The following is a 27984-nucleotide window of genomic DNA, read 5'->3' as shown; positions in this document are numbered from 1 at the left end:
AAGCAGGCCCTGCTGAAGACTGAGGCTTGTCAGGAGAGCTGGGACTTACGAGGCTAGCACTGAGGAACAGGAAACAGGAGTGTACCTCCAAGACAGGGCAAGAACATGCAGAGAGATCCCTTCTGTGGTGCAGGGACTGCTGAAAGCTGAGGATGGGGCAGAAACACGAGAAAACTCTCTGGCACTGCGGCCCCACAAACAGCACCAGGTAATGGCAGCCCCTTCTGGAAGAGCATGAAGACTGGGGGCACTGAAGGTCATGACAGTGACAACAGAACCCAAGCTCAGCTCAACTACTGACTGGATTGACTCACCTCCACTCCCCACATGAGTGGCATGACAGAAAAGAGGATGCCCACTTCTGGGGGTGCACACCATGCCCCCAGTCTCTGCAGGTTCTTCTACACTTAACATCTGGCATTCCACCAAACATTACGAGAAACACACGAGAAACAAACAAGAAAAAACCCCAACTCACTTGCAAGAGATAAAGCATTCAACAAATCCAGAATGAAAGGTGACACAGACATTGGAACCATCAGACAGGGACTTCAGAGTAACTATGATTCTTATGTTAAAGAAGCTGGTGGAAAAGGTGGACAGCATGCAGGAACAGATGGAGAATTTCAGCAGAGATGGAAACTAGACAAGAGAGTCAAACAGAAATGCTAAAAATAAAAAGTATGATATCAGAAATGAAGAATTCTTTAGACAGGCCTAGCAGCAAATTTAACCCAGCTGAGGAAACAATTAATGAACTCAGAAACAGATAAGCAGAGATTATCCAAACTGAAACACAAAGAGAAAAGAGTGTGGGGAGAAAGGGAAGAAAAGAGCATCCAAGAGAATTTTCCAAAATCAGTGAATGACAACAAAGATCCAGGAAGCTTGAGAATCACAATGGAAAAAATACCTCCCCTCCAAAAAAACCCCATGCATGTTTAGATATCATAGTCAAACTTCCAAAAGTCAAATGTAAAGAGATCTTGAAGGCAGCCAGAAAAAAGGGACACATTACATAAAAAGGATAAATATAAACATTACAGCAGATTTCTTATCAGAAATTATGCAAGCCCTAAGACAGTGGAGTGACATCTTTAAAGTACTAAAAGAAAAAATCAGTCCACCCAGATTTCCATGCCCAGGAAAAATCTCTCTCAACAATGAAGGTAAATTGACCAATTAAGTAAATGGATGGTGGGTGCTGGGAGCCAGGTGTCTCACTGTCGGAGTGGAAATTTACAGAGAAGCAGAGGAGGAGGCTGGAATGATCCATGTGGTAACGATTAGAAGTGGAGACGTAAGAAAGAACTCACATTTAGCTTAATAAAGATATAGATGGTTACGTACAGAAAATTTATAGATACGAGTATATAGATGATTATCATATACACATATATGTCTTTGTTCTGTCAGCTAAGATGACCTAAAAGAAATGGTACCCCAGTAGCAATGAGCACACCTAGTGCCCAGATCTTGGTTTCTAACACCATTATCCAATTAAAGGAACCAGAGCTCCTTGGAGAAATCACGTTCTAAGACTGGGGCAGGGAATATATAAGATGAGCCTAGAGCATCTTGTACTGCCAGAAAGTAAGGAAGTGTTCAAAAAGCGAAAAAATAGGGGCTGGCCCCATGGTTGAGCAGTTAAAGTTCTGTGCACTCTGCTTTGGTGGCCTGGGGTTCGCAGGTTTAGATCCTGGGTGTGGACTGACTCCACTCATCAGCCATGCTGTGGAGGTATTCCACATACAAAGTCCAGGAAGACTGGCACAGATGTTACTCAGGGCTAATCTTCCTCAAGGGGGGGAAAAAAAAAGGAGGATTGGCAACAGATGTCAGCTCAGGGCAAATCCTCCTCACAAAAAAACAAAAACAAAAAACCCCCCAAAAACAAACAAATAAAAAATTCCCAAACCCATATTGATGAGGGTATGTGATGGGGTACAGGAACCAAACGAAAGGGCTCCCAATGGCCAAAGTGGAAACAATGTGAGAAATAAAATAAATAAAGCCATATGGGATTATGACCCAAAGCATAAAATAAACATCCACGAATCCTTACTGATACAAATGATTATTTATAATGAGTGAATTCATTACTAAATGAGTGAGAAGAGACAAATCTCCCATGTGGAAGAATCCCAAATAATTTAGGTAGATAGTCTGCCCTCGAGTATGGGCTGTGCATAGTGACTTTCTTCCAAAGAGGATGGACAAGGCGGTGTGTGTGCGTGTGTAAATTTACTGTGGAGAAACCTGACAAGCACTACCTCAGCCAAGTGATCAAGGTCCACATCAACAGCCATAAATCATGTTGCTGGTTCATACACTTCATATGAGGTGATGAAAGCGGTACTTTACTTCTGTGATCTTCTTCCCCGCAAATCATACACCCAGTCTAATCATGAGAAAATCCCAACAGAGAGGCATCCTACAACAGACCTTGCCAGTATTCCTCAAAATTGTCAAGGTCATCAAAAACAACGGAAGTTTTTGGCCTGGTGGTTAAGAAGGCGTGCGTTCAAATCCAGCTCTCATGTTGAGAGCTGAGTGATGCAGGGCAAAGCAATTCAACTCTTCAGGCCTCAGTTTCCTTACTGGTGAAACTGGGCTGACGTTACTTCCCTTGAGGATTAGAGGAGCTCATCTGGTATGGCCCAGCACTCAGGAGGGGCAGCTGTGATCACGATGAGTAAGGAAGCTGCGTGGGAATCTGCTACACCCCTTCCCAAATTTCCCACTTCCAAGACTTTTCCCATCCTGTCTTCGGGACTCCTCCACTTATTCCCCGCCCTTCATCACAATGTGAGGCTAGCAGGAGGGGAGGGCTTTCCTGGGTCTCAGCTCTTAGAATCATGCTTCCTGAAGCTTCTCTGGTCACCTAATAGTTTTCTGTTAACAGGCTGCTCTCAGAACGGATTGACCACTTGGCTTGGCTGTCACTACTCTATTCCAATGAGCTTAATGATGGTGTTTCAGACCAGGTGTTTGGTAGATACGTGGGCCCTATTTTGGATCAGCGGGGTCGTGGGATCGGGCTCTTCCTAGAAATCATACCTCCGGCTTAGCTACCTTTGTGAGGAGTTGTGGCAATGGTTTGATGTGAGCATAAAGCCCAAGTGGACGCTGCCGCCTCCAGGAAGCCTTCTCTAGTCTTCACAGTAAGTACTTTCCAGATTCTACTGAAGGCAATATGGAGGCATGGAAAGCTTTGGGAAAAGGAGGAATGGTCTCATCAGACATACTTTCATAGGATCATTCTGGCTGCCAGATGGAGAACGGAATGGCCGGGGTTGGGAAGTAATGAGGCCTGAGCTGGGTGGTGGCCATCAGGAGGGAGAGGCAGAGCCCCGACCCATCCCTCAGGGACACTCACGGCCACAGAGCTCTGCCTCGGGGGCAGGCTTATCTGGACTCGCCTGTTCATGGCCCAGGCAGAGTGCTAGCTGGATCCAAGCAAGCACGGGGCGGGGGCCGCTGGTCCGGAGCGGGCCCAGGGCGGCTGTCCAGGCAGCTAGAGAGACAACCGCCAGCCTGTGCTTCTTGGGGCAGCACCCAACCTCGGCCTTGGAGAAGCCAGGAGGGCATCTGGCTGTCGCCGACTCCGGTCGCTCCTACACGAGGGCGCTGCGTGCAGGAGCTCATTGAGAAGACACAGCCCTTCCTGACTCGCTTTACTTGTTGGTAGCAGAGGCGTCCCTGGCTAAAGGGACGTGTAAAGACCCCAGCCCATCTGCTGCTGTGTCAGGATGCAGCGCTGGAGCTGAGAGCACCTCTGCTTTTCAGCTGCATTGAGAGAAACTTCATGTACTTGTAAGATGCCAAAATGACAAAGAGCTCACGGACATTAGACGGGAAGGAGGACTCGAGGACAACGACAGTTTGACCTACCGTGATTTTCACACTCAGCCGGGTCAGGCCTCCATCCTGAGCCCACCCCGTCTACCAGGTGCCCTGACCTCCCTCCCCAGACTCTTGTCCCACCTCAGCTGCCCGGTTCCCACTCCGCATCCCCAGCCACGCTGGTGATGCTCTGAACTCTCACACGTCCTACACTTTCCCATCTCCATGTCTTTGCCCAGGCCGGGCCCTCTTCTGGCACCTTTTCTCCCTCCACGTTCCTGGCACATGCACAGGTCCTCCCTCCAGGGGCACCTCCCATGTCATCTCTTCTTCAACCCCAGGTGGAAGGGATGTCCCCTTCTCTGAACCTTGTTAGCATTTAATCTCTCCCTCACGATATTTATCATGGTTCTTCCTGTCCACAGATTTACTGCTCCACTAAGCTGTGATTTCCTCAAGGACTGGGATGATGTCTTCTCTCTGTATCTCCAGTCCCCAACACAAGACCTGACACACAGCAGGTGTCCCACAGATGTTACTTCCCTTCCCCTTCCACCTGTGGATGACTGACTAAGAGCACTCAGTGTACCTGCCACAGCAAAGCTGAGCAGCTGCTCAGGACATATACTACCCTCACTCCCCTCTCTGCCTGTAGAAGACATCACTAACTGATCACTGAGCTAGGACTCAGCCTCAGAATCATTCTCAACACAAAGCTCTAGCATATTCACAACTCAGTGCAGCAGAAAATACGTGGACACAAGTAACAGTGGTAACCAACGGAACAGAGTTGGGATGGGGAATAAAGCTGGCCATCCGAGGCAGAAACCCAGGAAACCTCTGATCAGTGTCTAACAAACACAGAGTCACACCCTGTCAGAACCAGCTCATGTATTCTTGTAGATGAGTGGTTCTTAAACTTTCGTGGGCATAACAGTTACCTGGGATGCTTGTTAAAAACGCACATTTCTGGACCCTAGCCCTGGGAATTCCGACTGGGAAGACCTAAGGTGTGCCTAAGAATCTGTAGTTTACAAAGCACTCCAGGAGCTGATGCAGGCAGGCTCAGACCACAGTCGGAGCACTGCTTATGGACAAGACTGTAGCCTCTCTTTTTGTTCTAGTGATGAGGCCCAGAGAGGGACACACAGAATCCAAGGTCACACAACTAGTGTCAGGGCCAGAACCCAACGCTCTTTGCGAGAAAGATGGTTGCCTGCAGCTGCCCCGAGAAGTGCAGCATCACAAGGCAGACCTGGGCAGGATGGAGGGGCTCCTGGAACCCACACCCGAGGGAAGGTGCCCAGGGGCCAGACTTACTTACCCCTTGCTCCATGCTGTCGTTGGCGCGGTCTGTGACTTTGGAGATGAGGGTCAGTGCACCTGAGGGAAAGAGGGCAGAGAGCTGGGCCATCTGGGGACGGCCAGTCTAGTGCCACTGTGCTCGCCCCTTCCCCGTCCACTGCCCCCGCCCCTGCCCCTGAGGTCACTGCAGTTTCAGGGCCTTGTATATGGGTGGCATCAATTGTTCCCGTGGCTGGGTCAGGTCACAGGCCCAATCCCAGCTTTGCCACTACTGCCTAAGTGCCCTTGACAGTGACCTGTCCACTCTGTGCCTCAGTTCCCCTGGCTGAGAACTGACTATGTTAAAATAGGGACTGCCCCGGCAGGTTGCATGCAGGGTCAGCCACACAGAACTGGCAGGAGGCAGGGAGACTGCGGTGAGGGTTTAGACCTGGCAGCACCTCCCATCACCAAATTCTGCTCACCCCCTCCTCCTCCGACGGAACATCAGCCCGTCCCAGGGAGTCCCCAGGGCTGAGGACGAGGGGGAATCATCTCAGAAGCCCTGGGGGCTTCACGTCCACTGCCCCCCCAGCTGGCAGGACGGGGGCTACGTCCTGGGCCTGGGAACTGCTGTCGAGCCCAGAGTTGGGAGAGTGGGGCCGAAACAGGAACATGTCCCCTTCCTCCAGGTTCACGCGGGACTTACCTTGCGTGTTATCATACTCGGGCGAGTCCGGGCAAAGGTTATTCAGATAGTCTGCAGGCAGAACGAGAGCCAGGAGTCAGCGTGCCCTGGTGAGGCCTGTTGGCCACAGCAGGAGCCCTCCTCACTCCAGAGATGGAAGAAAAGTTCCAGAAGAATGGGGTGTCCACTCTCTCTCCTGTTAGCCCCATCACAACACCACACTAGCACAAAACCAGGTCCCGGGTCCACCATCAGCATCACTGCCACCACTGCTGGTCACTCACTCATTCAACTAACATCTACTGAGTGTCTGCCGTGGGTCTGGTACTGTGCTATGCCTTCAGGATACAGACATGGACGAAGTGAAACCCTGCCTTCAAAAGGCACACAGTCTACTGGGGGGAGACAGACGTGACCATCACGCCAGGAGAGTGTGACGTTAAACCCTTAAGATATTTGTACCCACAAGTCTCTGTGTGGGCTGGCTCCTCTCCATCTCACTCCTTATGGCAACCCTGGCATTCTCGCTCTCTCTTGAACATGTCAAGCTTGTTCCTACCCCAGGGCCTTTGCATTCACTCTTCCCTCTACCTGGCACTCTCTTCTTCCAGATCTTCCTATGGCTCATGTCCTCCCTTCACTGAGCTCTCCATTCGGTGTTACCTCCTCAGAGAGGTCTTCCCTGAGCACTGGAGCTAACACAGAGCCCTGTTCCCCTCCCCCTCAAACCTGCTTTGTTTTCCTCAGAGCTCTTCTCAGTGCATATGATGTTTTTATTTCTCTGTTTGTTTGTGAGAGTGTACGCTCCACGTGTCAGAGAGCTTGCCTGTTTAATCACTGCTCTGTCTCCAGCATCTACCACAGGGCCTGGGACAGTCAACGCTCAATAAACATTTGAATTAGATGAATGAATTCTCTGTCCCCTGGCTCTAACGTATTTTTCTTACAGGCTTGGTCACCACCTGCATGCGCCACATGCATATCTCGACGTGTGCGTGTCTGCCTCCCCCATTGGAACATCGGTTCCGCAGGCAGGGGTCTCTGTCCATTTGGAAGGCAGTTGGGCAAACGGGTGTGGAGCTCAGGACAGAGGTGTGGGTGTTTCTGGCAGGTGGAGGTAGGGGAGGGGATGACATTCCCCGGGCAGAGTGTGTGGAGAGGGAAGGAAAGTGGACTAGGCCTGAGCCCTGAGGAACACTGACATTTACAGGACGGTGGAGGAAGAGAGGCCGTCAGCAGAGACAGAGGAGGAGCCGTCAGAGAGGTGGGGGGAGCCGGGTGAGGGCTATCACAGAAGGGCTGGGAGGAAGGGGATTTGAGAAGCAGGAAGTAGCGACTGGCAAAGTCACAGAGACGGCCAGCAGGTCCAGGCAGATGTCCACTGGTTGGGCCACAAGGAGGGCTGTGGTGACAAGGCAGCTTTAGTGAAATGAGAGGACATGTGCTGAGACGGGAGAAAAACGCAGAGCGGGAGGAGCTGTTGAGTTTTGTCTTAGGACAGGAGGGGCTGCAGAAAGACACAGGAGGCGGCCGCTGGCGTGACGACGTGTCCAAGCTGGCAGCAGGGGTCCAAAGCTCAGCTGGGGGAGAGGTGGCGGCAGGGTCTGGCACCTCTGGAGAGGCAGGAACTGAGAGCAATTCTCCGCCCCTTCCAGCCAGGAGGGGAGACCGTGGTCCTACACCTTGCCCGTCACCCCCGCCCTCCTCAGGTGCTGCCCCCCCGCGCCCCTCCGTGCCCGAGACTGCCCGGGGGCCCACCTGTGAGGAGCACTTGGTACTGGAAGAGGCGCTGGACCACCCGGAGCAGCCGGTGCTTCACGTGCTGACCGCCTCCCTGCAGACTCCGCTGCTCCCGAGAGGGAATGACAAACCTCCATCAGAGACCCCTGCCGCCGGGCACCGGGCTCACGGCACCCCACACACACTATCCCCTCCATACCTCTTCCTGGCCAAGCTGAGCTTCTCCCCATCTCCAAAACCAGGTTCCCCTCCTCCAGGAGGGCCCCCCGGATAGCGCCGCCCCGCTGTGACAGTTCATGCCTTCAGGCTCACAGTCTGTGCTACAGTCAGCAATAAGCCTCTCCCAGCCCCTGCTTTGCATCTAGTGTTAGTAACAGAAAAAAGCCGCCCATCTTTCTGCCCAATAACTGGATCCCCAGTTGGTGGCCATTTGTTGGTCACTCCCATCGCTAGGGTCTCAGCTTGCTTTGTGCTTTTCTACTGGGATAGGAGAATGACCACTAAACCCCCCATGGCTGGGGCTCACCAAGTTGTCACTGATCACTCAACAGGGGATGTTCTGGGTTCTCCCCACTGCTGGGTCACCCTCTCTTCCCCCAGCCAGGTCTTCCCCTCTGCCCATCAGCCTCAGACCCACCTAGAAACCCTGATTTGCATTAGGCCCCTTGATACCCACCCGACCCCTGCATCCTTCGAGCAGGTTCTCAGAGGACCAGGGGACCCACCTCAAATTCTCGGACGGCAGCTGCCAGCTGAGGGGAGTGGAGGCAGTGCTCACTGAGCAGACTCAGGGACCTGTCGAACTGCAAGATGTGGGTGGCGTGGTGGTCAAACCCCTCTTCCCGGGCCAGGAAGACATCGGCCACCTTCTGCTGGCCTTCCCTGCAGCCAAGAGGGAGACGGGATGGCGAGAACTCAGCCTTGTGACCAGTCGGCACAGTGTTAGAGGGTGACTGCTGGAGTCACGTCCCTGGATGGGGATCCCAGCTCAACCCTCCCACACATGTTTTACTTCAGGCAAATGACCTAACATCTCTGTGCCTCAGCTTCCCAAGCAGTCAAATGGAGACACCATTTCATGCAGTTGGGTTCTGGACCCCTCGCCCCACCCTCCAACACAACAGAAGTCCGGCAGGAATCTGCGGAACGCTCACCAGTTCAGCAGCCTCTCCTCCAGCTCCTCCAGGATCCCCTGGTGCAGGTCATGGATCGCTGGGAGCTCACTCAGGCTGCGCCTCAGCTCTTCCCTGGCCGACACGTCCTGGCCCTCTTGGTCCATCTCATCCAAGGCTCTCAGGACGGCTTCGTGGAAATCCTGAAATCCCAATTGGCCCATTACCCACAGTCCTCCTTGGCAGTTTCCCCTGCGGCCCTGGAGCCCTGACCTACACACAGGCAGCGTGGGCCTGAGGCAGCGTCTGCAGACCCAGCATCCTCACCTGTAAAACCAGGGTGGTAACATGCACCTGGTGACCACAGGCAACTGACGCCCAAGGAGACCTGACAACTGCAGGCACAGAGTAGGGCTCACAGGGCTTAAAGGCTCCTTCCTCCCCCTGCCTAGGGGGACTTGGGGGCTGCCCAAACTCTACAAGACGGCTGAGAAGCTGAGTAATTCCTTCTGTGAAGAAACAGAAGCTCTTGTATTACAGTTAGCCCTCTTTGAAGAGGTTCACGTGCTGTGTTGTTTGAAAGCAAAGTCTAAAGGAATCACAGGCATGCCCTCCACGGTGTGGCAAGCAGTCCTAGAAATGGTGACGAGCTGACTGTGTACAAATATTCCTGTTGTAGTGCTAAGAAATCAAGAAGAGGCACAAAGCTGTTTTCCCACCCTAACGCAGCTGCATAAAAAATGAACGAAGAAAAAGGCTAAAAGGAAATGGAATAAACTGCAAACAGTGGCTGTTTCAGGGTATGGAATTAGGAATGATTTTTTTCCTTCTTATCTCTGTTTTCTAAAACTTCTGTACCATGATCAATTACTTTAAAAATTAAAATAAGGTTAGTACACATTAAAATTACAAAGAATGTAAGACTTCTTCCTCACAACAAAAATATTTGATTTTCAAATACGCTTGCTCTTACATGAGGTCCAGTTCTATAGTTTTAAATGCAAGGACTATCCTGAAACTACCCTGACCTGCGGAGCAAGGCGCATCGGGAACATCAAAGTCATGCGGTCCAGCCCAAATCAGGAAGGTCAAGTCACCTTTACAACATTCAGAAAGGACGATCACTCTGCCTGCTTGATCGCCTCCCTGACAGGGAACTCATTACTGGACAAGACAGTTAATTCCATTGCTGAATAGTTTTTACCACTAGAAAGGTGTCTTTATACAGAGACCTGAAACGGGAAAGTGCTGAGAGGATGGGCAGCCCTTCCTCCAGGAAGCCCTTATGGTCTCCTCCCTCCCAGTAAAAGAGTATGCGGGGGTAGGGGGGGCTAGAGGTGACAGGAGAGGAATAGGAAAAAAGGCAGGGTGGTGGGACAGGGACAGAGAAACGGAAAGAGGGAAAAAGAAAAATGATAAAGGAGATTAGGAGGGGAGAAAGGAGGGAGAGAGGGAGACAAGGAACATGAGGCAGAGATGAGGGAGCCACCCCGTGCTCTGCCCCCGGAACATCTGTAAAGAGGCTGCCCACGCTGCCAGACAGGGGACAGGGGACAGCAGATGTGGAGGCTACAAAGGTCTCCACTTCCTGAACACCTCATCCTGTCTGGTGCTGACCTCCTGTAGCCGCAACCTGCTCTGCCGGGAACCGCAGGAAGGACAAGGGGAGGGTGGCCCACACTGGCCTGCAGTCCCGAGGACGGAGGACCAGCTGGTTCCTGCCTGCAGCCACCCCTCTCCAGCCCTCCCCAGCCCCAGTCTGGTGCAACTGGCAGGTCTGGGGAAACCTGCAGCGCCCTCACTAGGCTCAGAAACTCTTCGGGACTGAATCCTGAACTGATGAACGGATTCTCTGGGCTGAGGCACGTGCGTCCTCACGTGGAGCCCACACGCTTGAGCCGTAATTAGAAACCGAACCTCACAGAGCCTGAGCGACCCGGCCCTTCCTGAAAGCACAGTTTGGAGGGGAGGGGAGGGGAACTACAGTGAGAGCACACTTGGGCCGGGAGGGCAGCCAGAGGGACAGGTCTTCTTTCTGCCCATGGCTGGCTCTGGGGCACGGGGGTCCTTCCGAACCTCAAGTGACGCTTTCTCTGCTGACATGGGGCAGGAGGGTCCTCCTCCTCTTTCCTGTGAGTCCCCATGTTTAGGCTGCAGCCCCCAGCCCTGCAGGGTCTTCTCAGCCCTGGCATCCCAGAGAGAGAAAGAAAACATCCTGACAAGCACCAGAATCTCTCTTACTTGGGCCACTGGTTGACAGGGGCTTGCAGTGCACCCTCTCCTCAGCTCTGTGCCAGGGCCAAGTCCAGCTGCACCGTAAGGGTAGCTGCGTGACCGTGGGCAAGCTGAGCCTCAGTTTCCTCATCTGTAAAGTGGGGCTAACAGTACCACCAAGTGTAGCATAAGGCCTCATATCTAAAACTGCTTTGTAAACTGTAGAGCGCTATTCCCATGGCAGTTATGACCATATTTTAGACATGACATCGTCAGAACAGGGCCAGTTCTGTTTTGTTTCCTGCTATTTCTAAAGTCCAGCAGAGTTTGTGACACAGAGAATTTTATAACCCTTGCTGATTGACTGATAGCAGGACCCTTACTTAACAGAAAAGGGGAGTAAGTCACAGGGGAGTCAAGACCAGAATCGAGTCACTGTGATGCCCAGACCCAGAGCCCCACAGAAAGAGGGGGAGCAAGGGAGAGAGAGAAGGAAGGACCAAGCAAAGACGAGACTGACGGTCACATTTGCATCACCCTCCAGGGAGCTTGGACAGTAACTGCTCTGCAAGCTGGCTGCTCATCTGTAATTAATTCTCACTAAATGGACTCAGTCCCAACGGGTGGGATGGCCATCACCAACATGACTCATTTCAAAAACTGGAGCATAATCAGAATTGCCACAAACATCCGTTCTTAAAGCTCGAGCATCAGCTGGAAGCGCTGAGTGCCAGCCGCACCATCCCTCACTCCCAGAACGGTTTCCGCTGTCTCAATAGTTCTGGCCATCATCGCACCTGGGGGTCCTGGCATTCACCTCAGAGGGAGGCAGGAGGAGGAAGATACTCAGCCTTCATCCCCTGATTCATTCAACAAGTATTCCGAGTGCCTACTCTGCACCAAGCCCTGAGTGGGGAGAGGGAGCAGGAGAGACTCAGTTCTGCCCTGGAGGAGTTTACAATCTGGGGGAAAAGAGATGAGCAAAAAGATGATTTCAACACAGCAGTGCAAATGTGGCGGTGGGGAAAAGCACAAGGACTGTGGCAGACCACAGCAGGAAGATGTGGCTTAGCTCTGGGAGGGAGCCAATGCCTACACTGAGAAAACAGGGGGAGTTTTCCAGGCAGCGGGGACAGCATGTGCAAAGACCTTGAGCTGGCAGAGGAGCTGAGTTCAGCATGGTTTGGGTGCAGTGTGTGTGTGTGTGTGCACATGTGCGTGTGTATACCCTGGCAAGAAGTACACGGAATCGGAACATGATGCTGCTGGAGGGTCAGGCATGGGACCCATTCCACAGGGCCCTGTAGGCTTTTTAAGGGACTTGGGTTTCATCCTGGGGTGACAGGGAACCACTGAAGGTGCTAAGCAGGGGAACAATGTGGGCAAATATCTGTCTTAGAAAGTTCACTTTGTTAGAAGAAACTGGAGGTGGCCGGAATGGGAGTGAGACCAGTGAGAAGGCCGTTGCAGCCGTCCAAGAGAGCAGTAAAGAGCCAGGACTGGACGACGGTCATGGGGATAGAGAGAGTGGATGGACTAGAGACAATACAGAGGAAGAACTGACTGGCTCCAGTGCCTGCAGGGTCCAACCCAAACCCATCTGAGCACCCAAGGCCTTCCCGATCTGGGGAACCCTCACCCTATCACTTCCCCAGCTCTTTGTGGAGTCCCTGCGCCAACCTTATAGGGCCCTGGAGAACAGAGACGACTCCTCATCTATGTAGACAACTGTCTGTGTGTGCGCTGGGGAAAGTCACTTCATCTCCACGGAGCCCAATTTCCTCAGCTGCAAAATGGGGATACAAATACCTTCTTCACAGGGTTTGTGCAGATTGCCTTCTGTCATGTTTCAGGATTATTTGTTTCTGTGTCTTCCTGTTCCCTACACTGAGTTTTACTTCTCTGTATCCCCAGCGCCCAGCCCAGGGAAGGCGCTCAACAAATAACACCAGCCGACGTTTACCGAACACTCCTGCCATGCAAGCCATCCTGTGCTCAACACGTTACATTCATTTTCTCACTTAACCCTCACAACAACCCTATCCCTTTGGCATTATTATTATTTCCATTTTACCAATAAGGGAGTTAGGCCCAGAGGGATTAAGTAACTTGCCCAAGGCCATCAAGATGGCAAGATTTGAGCCAAGTGGGCCTGATGCCAAAGTCTTACTTTCTCCATTTCTCTGTACAATTCTTCATTTTACAGACGGTCCAGACAGGCAGGTGACTTGCTCAGGTCAAGGCAGGAGACTAGAACTCAGATCTCCAGAAGCATGGCCTGGCTCTCTGTCTAACCTCAGAGACCCTGGGGCAGCCTGGTGGACAAGCCCCAGTGTGAGAACCACCCCTCTGCCTCTGGCAGCCAGATGAGTCTCCGGGCACTCACAGAGTTCTCAGGTCCCCGCCCCAGGCTCACCCACAGTGGAAGCGGGGACCTGACATTCAGGGACCTGCTACCCTGGCCCCTTTTCCCCTCCTCCGAACCCACTACTGAGTTTTTTGGGTGGCACAGCATCTCCATTCTCCGGGCTGGACAGTCAGTAGGGGGCCAGAATGTCTTCCTCTTTGCAAGCGGTCAAACTACCGATGTCGCTGCTGAAAGTCAAGTGGACTTGCTGGGATCCCATTTGGCCAAACGCACACCAACTTCAGCCATGACCCACCCATGTCCCAAACACACACCGGCAGGCTGCGAGCTGCCTAGCAGACTTCACTTGGCCTGGTCCATAACTGGGGGTACTTGGGAACCTTGAAAATAGTTCTCTATGGGGCAGGCAAGACTTCTTAAACTATATAAAAAGTACTAACCATACAGCAAAACAATAATAAATTGGACTTCCTGTTACAAGGCAGATATGGAGAAAGGGAATTTGGTTGTTCTATGTACTACTCCTAATCTCGCTACTCCTCTGTAAAATTGAAATTATTTTTAAATAAAAGGTGAAAATCATTTGAAAAGTGAATAAAATAAAAAAGAATAAAATGCTGAGGAATAAATTTAAAAGAAGCATAAAACCTGTACTCTGAAAACAACAAAACATTGTTGAAAGAAATTAAAGAAAATCTAAGTAAATGGAAAAATGTCCCATGTTCATGACTTAATATTGTCAAGAGGTCAACAATGCCCAAGCTGATGTACAGATTCCTCTCAACTCCTATCGAAATCCCAGTTGCCTTTTTTACAGAAACTGACAAGCTGATGCTAAAATTCATAAGGAAATACAAGGGACCCAGAATAGCCAAAACAACCTTGAAAGAGAAGAAGAAAATTGGAGGACTCATACTTCCTGATTTCAAAGCTTACTATAGGCTACAGGAGTCAAGACTATGTGGTACTGGCATAAGGACAGACACACAGATAAATGGACAAGAATTGAAAAATCCAGAAATAAACCCTCACTTTTATGGTCAAGTGAGTTTCAATAAGAGTACCAGGAAAATTCAATGGGAAAAATAGTCTTTTCACCCAATTGTGCTGGGACCTTTGGATATCCACACGCAAAAGAATGAATCTGGACTACTCTACATCACACACAAAAATTAACTCAAACGGGTGAAAGTCTTAATCTAAGAGCTAAAACTATCAAACTGTTAAAAGAAAATATAGGAGTAAATCTTTGTGATTTGGGGCCAGGCAAAGCTTTCTTAGATATGACACCAAACGCAAAGCAACAAAAGAAAAAATAGATAAACTGGACTTCATCAAAATGAAAACTTTTGTGCTTCAAAGGACACCGTCAAGAGAGCGAAAAGACAACCTGCACACTGCGAGAAAATATCTGCAAACCACGTCTGATATGAGGCTTGCATACAGAATTACAATAAAAAGTCCATCAAACAAACGGTAAAGGATTTGAAAAGACATTTCTCAAAGAAAATATACAAATGACCAAAAAGAACATGAAAAGATGCCCAACATCATTAGTCATTAGGGAAATGCAAATCAAAACCACAGTGAGAAACCACTTCACATCTGCTAGGATGGCTATAATAGAAAAGACATATAACAACAAATGTTCCAAGGACGTAGAGAAATTGGAACCCTCATACTATGATGGTGGGAATGTAAAATGGTGTAGCCACTTTGGAGAACAGTCTGGCAGCTCCTCAAAAGGTTAAAGAGTTACCATATGATCCAGCAATTGCACTCCTGGGTAAATACCCAAGAGAAGTGAAAACATATGTGCACATAAGAATTTGTACATGAATGTCCATAGCAGCATTTTCGTGATAAACAAAAAGTGGAAAGAACCCAAATGTCCATCAACTGATGAATGTGGCATATCCACATGATGGAATATTATTTAGCCATGAAAAGGAGTAAAGTACTGATACATGCTAGATACAACATGGATGAACCTTGAAAACATTATGCTGGCGAAAGAAGCCAATGACAAGAGACCACAAATTGTACAATTCTGTTTACCTGAAATGTCCAGAACAGGCAAATCTATAGAGACGGAACTAGACTGACGGATGCTGAGGGGAGGGGGACGGGGCGTCATAGCTCAGGGGTCTGGGGTTTCTTTGTGGGGTGATGAGAATGCACTAACATTGATTGTGGTGATGACTGCACAACTCTGTGAATATACTAAAAGTCATTGAATTTTATGCTCTAAATAGCTGAATTGTATGGTATGAGATTTACATCTCAGTTAAGCTGTTAAAAAAAATTGAATAGGGAAGCCACAAATTGGGAGAATATTCCCAAAATGCATATCTGAAACTGGACTGGTGTCTAGAATATTTAAAGAACTCCTATAAATCAATAATGAAAAAACGGACAACCCAATTAAAAAATAAGCAAAAGACACTTTCCAAATGGTTAATAAACAGATGGAAAGATACTCAATTTCATTAGTCATCAGGGAAATGCAAATTAAAACCACAACAAGAAACCACTACACAATCACCAGAATGGTCATGGTTACAGACTGACCATATCAATCTGTTGCAAGCCTGAGGAGTAAGCGATGCTCCCCCACGCTGGGAATGGGTGTGATATTGCTTCCACCGCTCTACAAACCAGTTTGGCAGTTTCTAATGAAGCCAAATCTATGCTCACCCTATGACCCCACAGTTCCACTCCTAGGTAAATACTGAGGACAAATGAGCGCACGTGTTCCCTAAAAGACACGTACAAGAGCATTCATAGCAGCTTTATAACAGCACAAGCTGGAAACAACCCAAATGATCATTAACAGGAAGACACATACACCAACTGTGGTATAGCCATACAAAGGAATACTAATATCCATGAAAACCTGGACGAGTCTCACACGTTATGTTGAGCTAAAGACGCCAGACACAAAAGAATACATAATTCATGATTCCGTTCACAGGAGGTGCAAGAACAGGCTAAACCACTCGAATGTGATGGAAGGCAAAACAGCGGCAACCTCTGGGGGATGACACTGACTCGAGAAGGGCAGAGAGGCATCTTCTGGGATGACAGGAATGCTCTCTGTGGGTGGTGGTTACAAGTGTACACACACGCTAAAATTTGAGCTCTATCCTTAAGATCTGTGCACTTAACTGTAAGTTACAAAACATTTTTAAGAAAGGAAAACAGCGGCCACCCTGGTGGTGCAGCGGTTAAGTTCACACGCTCCAAGTCAGGGGCCTGGGGTTTGCCAGTTCAGATCCTGGGTGCGGACCTAGCACTGCTTGTTGGGCCATGCTGTGGCAGGCGTCCCACATATAAAATAGAGGAAAATAGGCATAGATGTTAGCTCAGGGCCAGTCTTCCTCAGCAAAAAGAGACAGATTGGCAGCAGATGTTAGCTCAGGGCTAATCTTCCTCAAAAGAAAAGAAAAAGAAAAAGAAAGGAAAACAGTTCTCTGAGGCTCCTTGGGGAAGGAGTAAAAGCAAGGCCCCCCCCCACTCCCCCGCCACCGCTTTCACTCTCCTCCCAACCCACTGAGGCCCCTCCTGCCCTCATGGCCAAGTTAAAGTCCTTGGCCTGGAGTTCATGGCCCTTTAGGAGCTGGTCCAGCTCACCTCTGCAGCTGACGGCTCATTCCCTTACACCAACGGTCCTCCAAGCCAAGTGGGCATCAAAATTCCCTGCTGGACCTACTCAACCCCAGAACGCTGGGCCCCGCCCCCGAGTTTCCACTCAGTAGGTCAGCCCTGGGGCTGGACAACTGCCATTTCTTCCAAGTTCCAGGAGGTGGTGCCGCAGCTGTCCCGGGGCCACGCTTTGAGAAGTGCTGCTTTATATGAATCCTCTTTTCCAGCCTCTGTTCTGTGCTTCTGGCATCCGATCCATATCTTGCTGATCTTTCAAAGCTGTTTCAAATGCCACCTCCATCACAAGGCCCTCCTGGATTACTTCAGCAGTCACAGTTAGTCTAAGGGACTCAAGTGTCCTACAGCCTCCAGAAATCTGGGTCACAGCCAGAAAGGAGTCACCCCAATCTCAGAATGTCTCTGAAGTCTTATATTTTAGCTTAAAAATTAATGTATATTTTACATTATTCCCCAAAATATAGCCATGTTCAATTTAATTTATTTAAAATTATGCACCTAGAGCAAAACAGAGGTTCTTAGAAAATGTGCTGTGTCTATCCTGTGGCCTCAGGTATTCCCTGGGCACCTGCTGCACCTGGGCAGGGTTACAAGCATCCCAGCCTGAAAAGCAAACGCTTTACAAAATATTGCATTGTCAGGCTATTTACTTATTCTGCACGTTTGTCGTCTTCCCTCCAACCAAGCAGAGAGGAGACCGGGTCTCCTTCACTTTTGCTGTCACCCTCAGATCCACCCAGCTTTGCTCACAACTGTGCTGAATCCATACCTGCTACTTCCACCCTAGCTTCTCAGGTCTAGGTGCAAACGGGAATCCCCTGGGGAGCTTTGCAACACCCGATGGCCATACTGCACCCCAGACAATTAAATACAATCGTCTGGGGTGGGCCCTGAGCATCCACATTTTTTAAAGCTCCCAGGTCCCCATGCACAGCCACAGTTGGGGACCAGGGTCCTAGAGGGTGCTGGCTGCCAGGGGGCAGGAAGTCACAGAGTGCTGGAGCTGAAGGACCATCTCTGTGAGTGTCATACATTACTGTCCATCAGTATCGCTTGGAGGGTTCATTAAAACTCAGACAGCTGGGTCCCACCCCCAGAGTGTCTCAATTAGCAATTGTGGGATGGGGTCCAAGAGTCTGCCCCACAAGTTCTCGCAAGCCCCTCACACTTAATAAGACCCACACTGAACTCATCATCTCCCCCCACGCCTAGCCAGCAAGCCAGAAGTCTGGGGTCAGCCTGGACCCCTCTCTGCCTCTCCCGCACCCCACAGTCAGTCAGTCAACAAGCACATAGTCCTCAAATCTGCCGGCAGCTCTCCAGTCCACCGTCACCTATCGCTGGAATCACCCAATGCCTCCCCAGGGACCTTCAGGGGATCAAACCCAAACCCCGCCACAGCTGTCGGGCTCTCCCTGCTCTGCCCCCACCAAGCTGGCCTCAGCTCTCACCGCTTTCTTGCTCACAAGGCTCCAGCAGGCTGAGTTTCTTTCAGTTCCCAGCATGCCACTCTCTAATGGCCTCTGGGGCTCTGAACGTGCTGATCCTTTTGCCAGGTGCAAGCCTGCCTGCCTGCTGCCCACCTGCTCACTCCTCCCCATCTCTCAGTCTCAGTTTAGACACGTTTCCTCTAGGAATCCTGCTTTGGCCCCCAGGAGCCCAGGGAGAGTGCCTCGCCTGAACCCCCCAGTCTTGGTGTGCCCCCCCACCCGCCACCGTATTATTATTGTTCCTCTTCACGCCCATCCCCCTTCTAGACTGTTAGTTCCTGGACGGCAGGGACCTCCCCTTGTTGCTCCTCAGTACGTCCCCAGTACCCGGCACACAAGAGGTGCTCAGGAAATATTTCTGACTGAAGAAGTGGTTGGATGGCTGGAAGGCGTGGCTCCGCCATCACTCACTCATCAGATGTCTACTGAGCACTGACAGTGTACTGGATATCACACCACTGGGGACGGACAGTCAGGCTCTGCCCTCAAGGGGCTCCAAGCTCAGCGAGGGACATGGACAGTAAACAAGCCCCTAAAAACAGCCCCAAGACGTAAGACGCAAAGCTGACAGGACTGAAGAGAGAGACACGTAATTCAAAAACCATAGCTGGAAACTTCAATACTCCACTCTTGGTAATGGACAGAAGGACGAGAAGAAACTCAGCAAGGATGCAGAAGGCTCCGGCAGTGCTATCAGCCAACAGGTCTAAGTGACCTCTGCAGGACAGCCCCAACGAGCGCAGGAAACACACGCTCTTCAGGCACATTCCACAGGTGTGGAACATTCTCCAGGACAGACCGTATGCCAGGCCACGAAACCAGCCTCCATAAAGCTCAAGGATTAAAACCGTACAAAATACATTCCCCAACCACAATGGAATTAAATCAGACATGAGCAGCAGAAGGAAATTGGGGAAATTCACAGATCTTTGGAAACTAAACAACATAATTTAAAGTAACCCATGGTCAAAGAAGAAATCACAAAGGGAATTAAAAGTATTTGGAAATGAATGAAAACGAAAACACAACGTACAAGTTAACAGACACGTAAGTTAGATAATTTCAGATAGCGAGAGGCGCTACGAAGAAGATCAGATGAAGCCTGAGAGAGAGTGCAGAAGAGCCAGCAGAGCTACAGGTCTGGCCCCCACCACCGGCACCTTGGCCTCCCCACGGGGAGAGCACGGCCCCGCCCCTTGCCTCCAGGCCTGGCCATGGCACTTGCTCTGGCCAATGGGATGTGGGCAGAGTGAGGATGTGCCAGCTGGAGCCTGAATCGTAGAAGCCCTCTGGTGTTTCCACCTGCTCTCCCTCCACCCCAGCGGGAAGAGCCTTCCTTTGGTACCTGCTGCCCCTTCAGCCCAGACCCCACACATGAACACACAAGAAGCACAGCCACTGAGCTGAACCCAGCTTTGACCTACAGTTGACCCAGCTTCCCTTGCAACTAGAAGTACCCAAGGAGATGGAAGTTGAAGTTGTCAAGAACAGCTTTCAGAAAATCTTTTTCAAGGGGACTAACTCAGCTGGGAGCATGACCTTTTCATTTTCCCTTTTTCCTTCTTCCTGCCTGGGACATGGGTGTGATGGTTAGAGCTGCAGAAGCCATCCTGTGTTCATGAGGAACCTTCAAACTGGATGTAGCAGAAAGACAGATGGAACCTTTCGCTCCTGAGACTTTGTGGAGCCGCCAAACTTGACCTGGATTTCCTACTTCTGGACTTATTCCACATGAGAGAATCACCTCTAAATTATTTAAGCCACCATAATTGGTTTTTTTTTTACCAGCAGTCGAACATAACTCTTAACTGACAGAATTATTAGGAAAGGCTTCCATGGTAGATTGTATTTTTGCAAAATGGCCAGAACAATATCTCTTATCTCACGTGGTCTTTATGCAATGTGAGCTTGATACGCCTCCCCTTGTATGTGGAGACTATGTCCCCTCCCCTTGAACTTGGGTGGACCTTTGTGACTGTCTCGACTAGCAAAACATGGTGGAAGTGGTGCTACGTGACTTCTAAGGCTAGACCATAAAAATGCCACGCATTTCCTCCTGGCTGTCTCTTGGGACACACACTCTTGGAACCCAGCCACCATGCTGTGAGGAAGCCCAAACTTGCCCATGCAGAGACCACACAGAGAGGCCACAAGTAAGTGTTCCAGCCAATAGCCCAGCTGAGGTCCCAGACAATAGCTAGTATCAACCAACCAGCCGTGCCAGGTGATTCCAGCCCCTGGCCCCTAGTCACCTCTAGTCCTTAAGTCTTCTCCAGATCTTGCAGAGCAAGGACATGCTCACCCCATAGTGCCCTGTCTGAATTCCTGGCCCAGACAACCTGCAAGCTCAATAACCCGGTTGTTTTAGGCCACTAGGTTTTGGGGCACCACATCTTTGAGAAGGTGACACTTGAGCAGAGAGCAGAATGAGGAGGAGGAACCAGCTATGAGAAGATCAGGGGTAAGACGTTCCAGGAGAGGGAAGAGCAACTGCAGAAACTGTACTGCGAACGCATTTGCAGTGTGTGAGGACCAGGAGGAAGGCCAGTGCGGCTGGAGCGAAGAAGAAGAAAGCGGCAGAAGGTGATGCTGGAGAGGCAGACAGGATAGATCACGCGGGGCCTCTCAGGTGAGGGAACTTCTCCTGCGCCATCAGGCAGACTAGCTTCTGAACAGGCCTTCAACACCTTAGCCCAAAGGAGGGACCCAGAATTTTCAGCTTCTGCTAGGAGAGGGATTTTTGTTTAGATGAGAAAACAGGATTGAAGGCGCCCAGGGGCCATATCTGTTCAAGGTCTCTAACAACTCACCATATACAAGGAAAAGCATAAACCCCTTAGCCTGGTAGTTTGGGAACTTCTCAGCTTGGTCCAGACCTTGTTTTTGGACCCATCACTTGAGCTCAGATTCCACTTCCAACCTCCCTTTCCAAACTTCTCCACGTTCTCACCCCACGTGACGATGCGGCACTCTCCAGACACATCGTGTGCCTTCAGGCCTGGGAGTGCATCCATGTTGACCGCCTGCCTCATGTGCCCTTCCAATCACCATCCTGGCCTGACGGACTCCTCCAAAGTCCATCTCAGTGACACTCTTCTGCCAACCTTCCTAAATGCCCCAAAAGGGAACAAGTCTTTCTCCTCACCACGCTCCTGCAGATTTTGAACAAAACTACACTTGGGCAAATTATGCTTACCACAGAGTAGCATAACTGTCTGTTCACGTGTCTATTTCTCTTTCCTACCTCCATCCTTTCCCCCAACAAAAAACAGAGCCCTATTCAAGGGCAGGTTCTGGGCCGTTTTCATCCTGGGGCTCCAAGGCCTATCTCAGTATAGATGGCATTATAAACATCCTGTGATATTCCATCCAGAAGGAATGAGTAACTTGGATGGATGGATGGATGGATGGATGGATGGATGGATGGGGAGTTTGATGAATGACTAGACAGATGGATGGAGGGGTGGATGAATGGATGGGTGGATGGTTGGTTGCTTTGGTGGATGGGTGGATGGATGGATGCATGGATGGATGGAAGGATGGACGGATGAATGAATTGATGAATGGATGGGGAGTCTGATGAATGACCAGATGGATGGATGGGTAGACATTTGAATAGTGGATGAATCGGGGTGGGGGTGGGTGAGTGGGTGTGTGGATGTGCCATAGATCCACAGATAGATGAGTGGGTGAGAGTTTGATTACACAGATAGATGGGCAGGTGGATGGAGCCATTTACAGATGGGATGCTGGAAGGATGGGAGGGAGTCTTTAAACCAGAAGTCAGTAAACTTTCTGTAAAGGGCTAGATAATACATATTTTAGGTTTTGTGGACCACATATGGTCTCAGTCATATATTATTCTTTGCCTTCTTTCACAAACGTTTAAAACATATAAAATCCATTCTTAGTTAACAGGCTATACAAAAACAGGAAATCAGGACTCAGGTTTGGATGACCAGAACGTTTAGTGACCCCTGTGTTAGCTCTGTCTACTATTTGACAAGCACTGAGTTGACTCCCAAACACAGAAGGCCAGAGGCCACGGCCTCCCCCTCAACAGCAGCGTAATGGAGCCAGGGAGTCCTCTGGCCAGGGAGGTTCAGAATGCACAGTCGGCCCCTCCCCATCACTGGGCAGCCTTGGGATTTCAATAGCAGCAAATCTCTAAGAAGAAAGTCTGAGAGAGAACCTGCCAACCTTAGTAATCAGAGATGGATCCAGGGGGAGTGGTGGAGACGTCCCAAAGCCTATGGGCCTCCTTTAGACTACTGCCCCTGGCGAGCACTTGGAGTCACAATGGGGCATTTCTGCCACTTCTATCCCCACAAGCACTGACGTCATAAATGCAGCTCCAGACCACAATTTCCCGCAACTAGCTTCTGAGTGGTGATTCTTACGGGCTCTTTTTTTCTCCTCAGGATATTATTATGGATTACCAGCAGCTTCAGCATCTTTCCAACTGGCAGGAAGCAGTGCAAACACAGATGGAAGTTTCCCAGTTAAAACCCTCTTCACAAAGTCATAAAACAAAAAAGCCCAGCCCCTCTGTCACGCTGCCAGCTCAGAAGTGAGTGAGAGAAGGAAATGGGAGAGTTACTCTTCCTGCCCTTGCTAGAGCAATCTTTTAGGTGGAAAGGTGGGGTGGGGGGTATATTTCAGACCCACGGACATCTGGGTTTAATAACACACACAAAGATCTCGACAAAATGAGGGTTGGGAGCGCAGACCAGAGTGGTGCTCTGTTCTCCTGCTGGGGACCTGGGTGCCCCTGCTCACATGACAACATGACACCAGGGTGATGTCACTGACGGGGATCTCAGCTGGATTCAGCAGGAGGCCTGGCTTGGGGCCAGGAACTCCAAAGGCAGTGGGGACGCATGGTTAACACGTGATGACACGACCATGGTGCCCTGGGAGGCAGCAGACCCAGGTGTTCATCCTGGCTCAGCCACTGTGTGACACTGGCCAAGTCCCTCCCTCTGGGCCTCCAATCCACCACTGGCAAAATGTCCAGGGGGGACATTCCTGGTTCTGACGTTCTTGGAAAGACCTGGTGAGCTATACAAAGCAGTGTAGAATGAGTGCTAAACTATGAGGCTTAGAGAGCTGCAAATGGTTTAGAGAGCTCAGAGGCACAGGCAGCCGTCACAAGGACCTGAGGTTGCTGAGCCTGACACGTCCCCTCACTTCCCATGTCTTTACTGTACCCTCTTCCCTCACCCCTCCTGTGACCTAGCCTGAACGTCACCTCCTCAAGGAAGCCTGCCTAGATTCCCTGAGGTTGTCAGTCACTCCCCCCGTGCTCCAAATTATTCATTCACTAATCTGTCTCCTTCGCTGGCCAGAGAGTTCCTGGGGAAGGGCCCTGGCTGTTCTGACTCTCCATTCCCAGCTCTTGTCACATAGCAAGTTTTCAAAAAATGTTTGTTGAACTGAATCGAACTGACTGCAAAGGGAGATTTTCCAGGCTGTCTTGTCACAGGCCTGTGAAGGGTGACAGTGCCTGATACCCAGGCAGTCCCCAAGTCTAACCTCCTTTCCTCTGAAAGTCCAGAGGATTCTGTCACTGGCTCAGGCATTGTTGCCCCAGTTCTAGGGGGACTGGGAGAGCCTCTTGACACCCCAACCGCTGTGTCACTGTGCAAACACATCACTTCCTCTGTATGGACCTGAACATATGACATGCGCACACACATGGACACACGCACGCATGCATGTGCACCCCACACACATTCACACGCACACTCACACACATCCCTCAACTTGCACACACAGCAATGACTCAGAACTGCATCTGTTCTCCTTCTGCCTTACTCAACTAAAGGGCTGAGGAAACTTCAAGCATCCCCCAGAAACCTCAGCACGTCCCCCATTCACCCCTGGGTGGGCAGGGTGCATACCCACGAGAGCACGGGGCTACTGTCCCTGCAGCGCAGGAATCAGAAGACGGACTTCCCTGAAAAGCCCCGGTGAACACTCGCCTGCCGCCAAGCCCCCGCCCGTGGACATGACCTCTGTCTCCTCATTGCGTCCCTGCCTCTTATATCACAGCCTGTCAAAGGGCAATTCGCTCTGGACAATTAAAATGATTAACTCACCACATGTAAGTGCTGCAGCATCTCCACGTATCTGCGGAGGGAAAGAGGGTTGAGTCTGCGTTAATTCCCGTCCTGTATAAGCCCGGGAGGGGTGATGTTCTGTTAACAAGCTCAAGGCCACCGGCAGCTGCTTGGGGACTCACGCTTTCTCTGAGGACAGCAGTTCCTGTGCGATGACATGGGCTCTGGACTGTCCTTCCACCTGCGGGAGGAAAGAGAGCCATCAGCAGGGGCCACATCAGCGGAGGGAGCAGAAGGGAGACTCAGCTCTGCCCGCATCAGGTTTACAGCAGGACTCCACGCCGCCGGAGACAATCCACCACCGTCTCAGCCCACTTCCTGGCCCTCGCTACCTGTGTGACCCACCCCGCTGCACCTTGGTCTCCTCGTCTGTACATGTGGACAGTAAGAGCATCTGACTCCGAAGGCTGTCGAGCTGATGCTCAGCATGGTGCCTGACACACGGTGCTCAATAAGTGGCCACTATCGTGATGGCCTCCACCCACGGCCCAAGCAATCCCAAACAAGCTGTAATTCTCCTGCGTAGGGTGCTCTCTCACCTCCTGCATTTGTACACACTGTCCCCTCAGTGTCCTTTTCCCCTTCTCTGCCTGGCTAACTCCCAGTTATCCTTTAAGACACAGCCATGGTATCTGTCACCTCCTCCAAGGAACCTTTCCTGGTCCCCTCTCTGAATTGGCTGGGTTAGGTATCCTTTCTGGACATCCCTCTCAGGACACCAGTTGTGTCTCCCTGCAGGGCAGGGACCACAGATTTCACCTCTGCACGACCAGTGCCCGGCATATGGTAGGTTCCCTTCTGTTGACTGAATGAGCGAGTGAAGGAATGAATGTTCATTCCATTTTGGAAGCACTGAGTCCCCTGGCTGACCCCAGGAGTTGCGCAATTTAACCCACCTAAGCCCCAACTTCTGCACCCGCAAGACCTGAGAATAACTGAGATTATGTCTGTAAACAGGAAGGATGGGTGGGGGCTCAGGCACCTGCCTCAACCTTTGGCATAAGCTGGCCCTCCTCTGTGTCCCCAAACCTGCTGGATGTCAGACACGGAAGGTGGCTGGGATCCAGGAAAGCAAGGACACTACAGGGCAGCCTGACAGAACAGATGGTAGACGCTGGGAATGTGCAGGCATGGCCGGGGCGGAGTGGCCCATGGAGGAGCAGAGGGTACTCAGCCAGGACACTTGGCTTCCGAGTCCAGCTCTACCACGGCCTCCCAGTGCAGGCCTGTACAAGTCACTCTTGGAGGCCAGGCCTCAGTTTCCCGTGTGTGGACAAAGTGACCTCTAACTTCCCTTCTGCACTGAACCTGTGTGTTACCGAACTCGAGGAGCCGCTGCTCAAGGGATGATCTGCCCCAGTGACTAGAAACTCACTACCTGCTGGGAGGACAACTGCAGTGTTGCGGTTAAGAGTATTGACTCTGGAACTTGGCAGTTTGGACTCAAATCCTGCCTCTGCCTTTTACCAGTTGAACAAGCCAGTTAACCATTCTATGTCACAATTTTCTTATCTGTAAAATGGGCACAACAGCATAATGGCGTCTAACAGACAGGCATCCTGTGAGGATTACATGAGTGTGCGTACAGTATGTGGATACAGATGTAGACACAGATGTGTGCGCCTCACAGCTGGAACAGTGCCTGGCACACAGGAAGCCCTAGAGAAGGCACAGCTATCATCATCCTTGTTATTCAAGTGGTGCCAGGAATGGAACCAAGTGCCCAGGGGTGGAAGGAGAACAAAAAACAGTTGATAGTGTCAGGTAGAGGAAAGGCCTGATGAATGTGGGATGAAGGGTGAGCCACTCCTCTGACAACAGCAGCTGAGGCTGCGGAAAGCAAAGAGACCCTGGAATCAAGCACATCCAACTTCAAATCCTGTCTCCACTGCTGTCTAATTGTATGATGTTGGCAACCCATTACCTCCGAGCCTGTGTTCTCTCCTGCAATACGGTGGAGAACAATCCCTGGTCTCCCACAGTGGTCTTCTGGACGACGCATTCCTGACTCAGGGCCTTCGCACTTGCTGTTCCCTCTGCTTGTGATGCTCTCCCCCAGATCTCCTCATTCTTTCTTTCTGACTTTTTCAGGTCTCTACTCCAAAGCCACATCCTCGGAGTGGCCATCTGTGACCACTTGACCTTAACAACACCCAGAGTCATTTTCTACCCCAGGTTTCTGAACCTTGGCACCACTGACATTTGGGGCCAGACGGCTTTAGTCACAGGGGCTGTCCTATGTGTTGTAGGACTGTTAACAGCACCCACGGCTTTTACCCTTGGATGACAGGAGCAGCGCCCACCCCTAGTTGTGACACCCCAAAAGATCTCCAGACATTGCCAAATGTCCTCTAGGGGCAAAATCTCATCCCTGGATAAGAACTACTGCGCCAATGCTTTATCTTCTGAACTTTTCTTTACAGCGGTCGCACTACCTAACAGAATACTTGCACAGAGGAGTTGTTCAATAAACATCTGAACAAGCTAATGAAATGAGACACAGTGCCTGACCAAAGTAGGTACTCAATAAATGAATTCCCTTCCCTAGCTGGTCTGTCCCTAATAGTCTGTTGGCTAAGAAGCACAGTGTTTTTGGAGATTTCAGTCTCTCTGAGGCCACCCTAACAGGGCAGAACTTGGGCCCACGGTCAGTCTCCCCGCTGTGTCTCACTGCCCCCTCTTTGGTGGGCTGTCACAGCATCCACCAGGCAGGAGGGAAAATTTTGAGGCCCGCGGAGGCCTCCAGTCCCACCTGGCCTCCTGCCCTCCCATCTTCCTTCTGCACCTGCAGGGTCAGCCTGGGGCTCTGCGGACACCAGCAGCCCACACTCCCCAAGCAGGGCTCCTGCAGAGCCCCACTCGTAACCAGGATTGGGAAGAAAACCCTCACAATGGAAAACATAATCTGCTAGGACAGGCCTCAACAGCTAAGCAAAGGCTGCGCTCAGGCTTCCACGAGGAGAATTACTGCGCAGAGAAAGGACAACAGTCAGGAGATCTGAAGCTCAGCTTTTTCCCTTATAAAATGCGGACAAGAGTCAAGATGACCTCAGTCTTCAGGGCCTGTGATGCGGTTCTTGCTTGTCACCCAGCACGATGCTGAGAGCCCGTGCTCTGGGGTCAGGGCCTGGCTTCCAATCCTGGGCTCCACTCCTGCCTATAGCTGTACCCTTGGGAAATTACTTTTCTTCTCTGAGCCCCATCTGTAAAACATGGGTAATGATAACAATAATAATACCTACTTAATAATCTAACAGCCAGCATTTATTGAACACTTGTTTGTGCTAAGTCTGGCTCTGAGCTTTCTACACGTATTCGCTCACTGAACCCTCCCGACAACCTATGAGGTAGGTACTACTACTATCATCTCCAGTTTGCAGATGAGGAAACTGAGGCACAAGTCAGTCCTACTCTTTGCCAAAAGTCACTGCTACTAAGTGGCAGAGCCAAGACTCAA

The 27984-nt window shown here is 50.7% G+C and overlaps 1 protein-coding gene across 2 annotated transcripts in view; it reads right to left on the bottom strand.

Moving 5' to 3' along the window:
• The window catches only part of FGD5 (FYVE, RhoGEF and PH domain containing 5), a 110561-nt gene that overhangs the window by 23863 nt on the left and 58714 nt on the right, over positions 1-27984 (bottom strand). For both annotated transcript variants that reach the window (XM_044755130.2, XM_070493800.1), the window contains exons 4-10: positions 24650-24708; positions 24507-24537; positions 8713-8873; positions 8284-8440; positions 7577-7664; positions 5840-5890; positions 5171-5229 (exon numbers count right to left, since the gene is read on the bottom strand). In XM_044755130.2, coding sequence (XP_044611065.1) covers positions 5171-5229; positions 5840-5890; positions 7577-7664; positions 8284-8440; positions 8713-8873; positions 24507-24537; positions 24650-24708 — 606 coding nt within the window. The remainder of the gene's footprint in view (positions 1-5170; positions 5230-5839; positions 5891-7576; positions 7665-8283; positions 8441-8712; positions 8874-24506; positions 24538-24649; positions 24709-27984) is intronic.

This window comes from Equus asinus, chromosome 21, assembly GCF_041296235.1.
Source record: "Equus asinus isolate D_3611 breed Donkey chromosome 21, EquAss-T2T_v2, whole genome shotgun sequence".
Classification (NCBI taxonomy): Eukaryota; Metazoa; Chordata; class Mammalia; order Perissodactyla; family Equidae; genus Equus; species Equus asinus.
The sequence above is the reverse complement of the archived record's forward strand: the minus strand, read 5'-3'. Positions and strand labels throughout refer to the sequence as shown.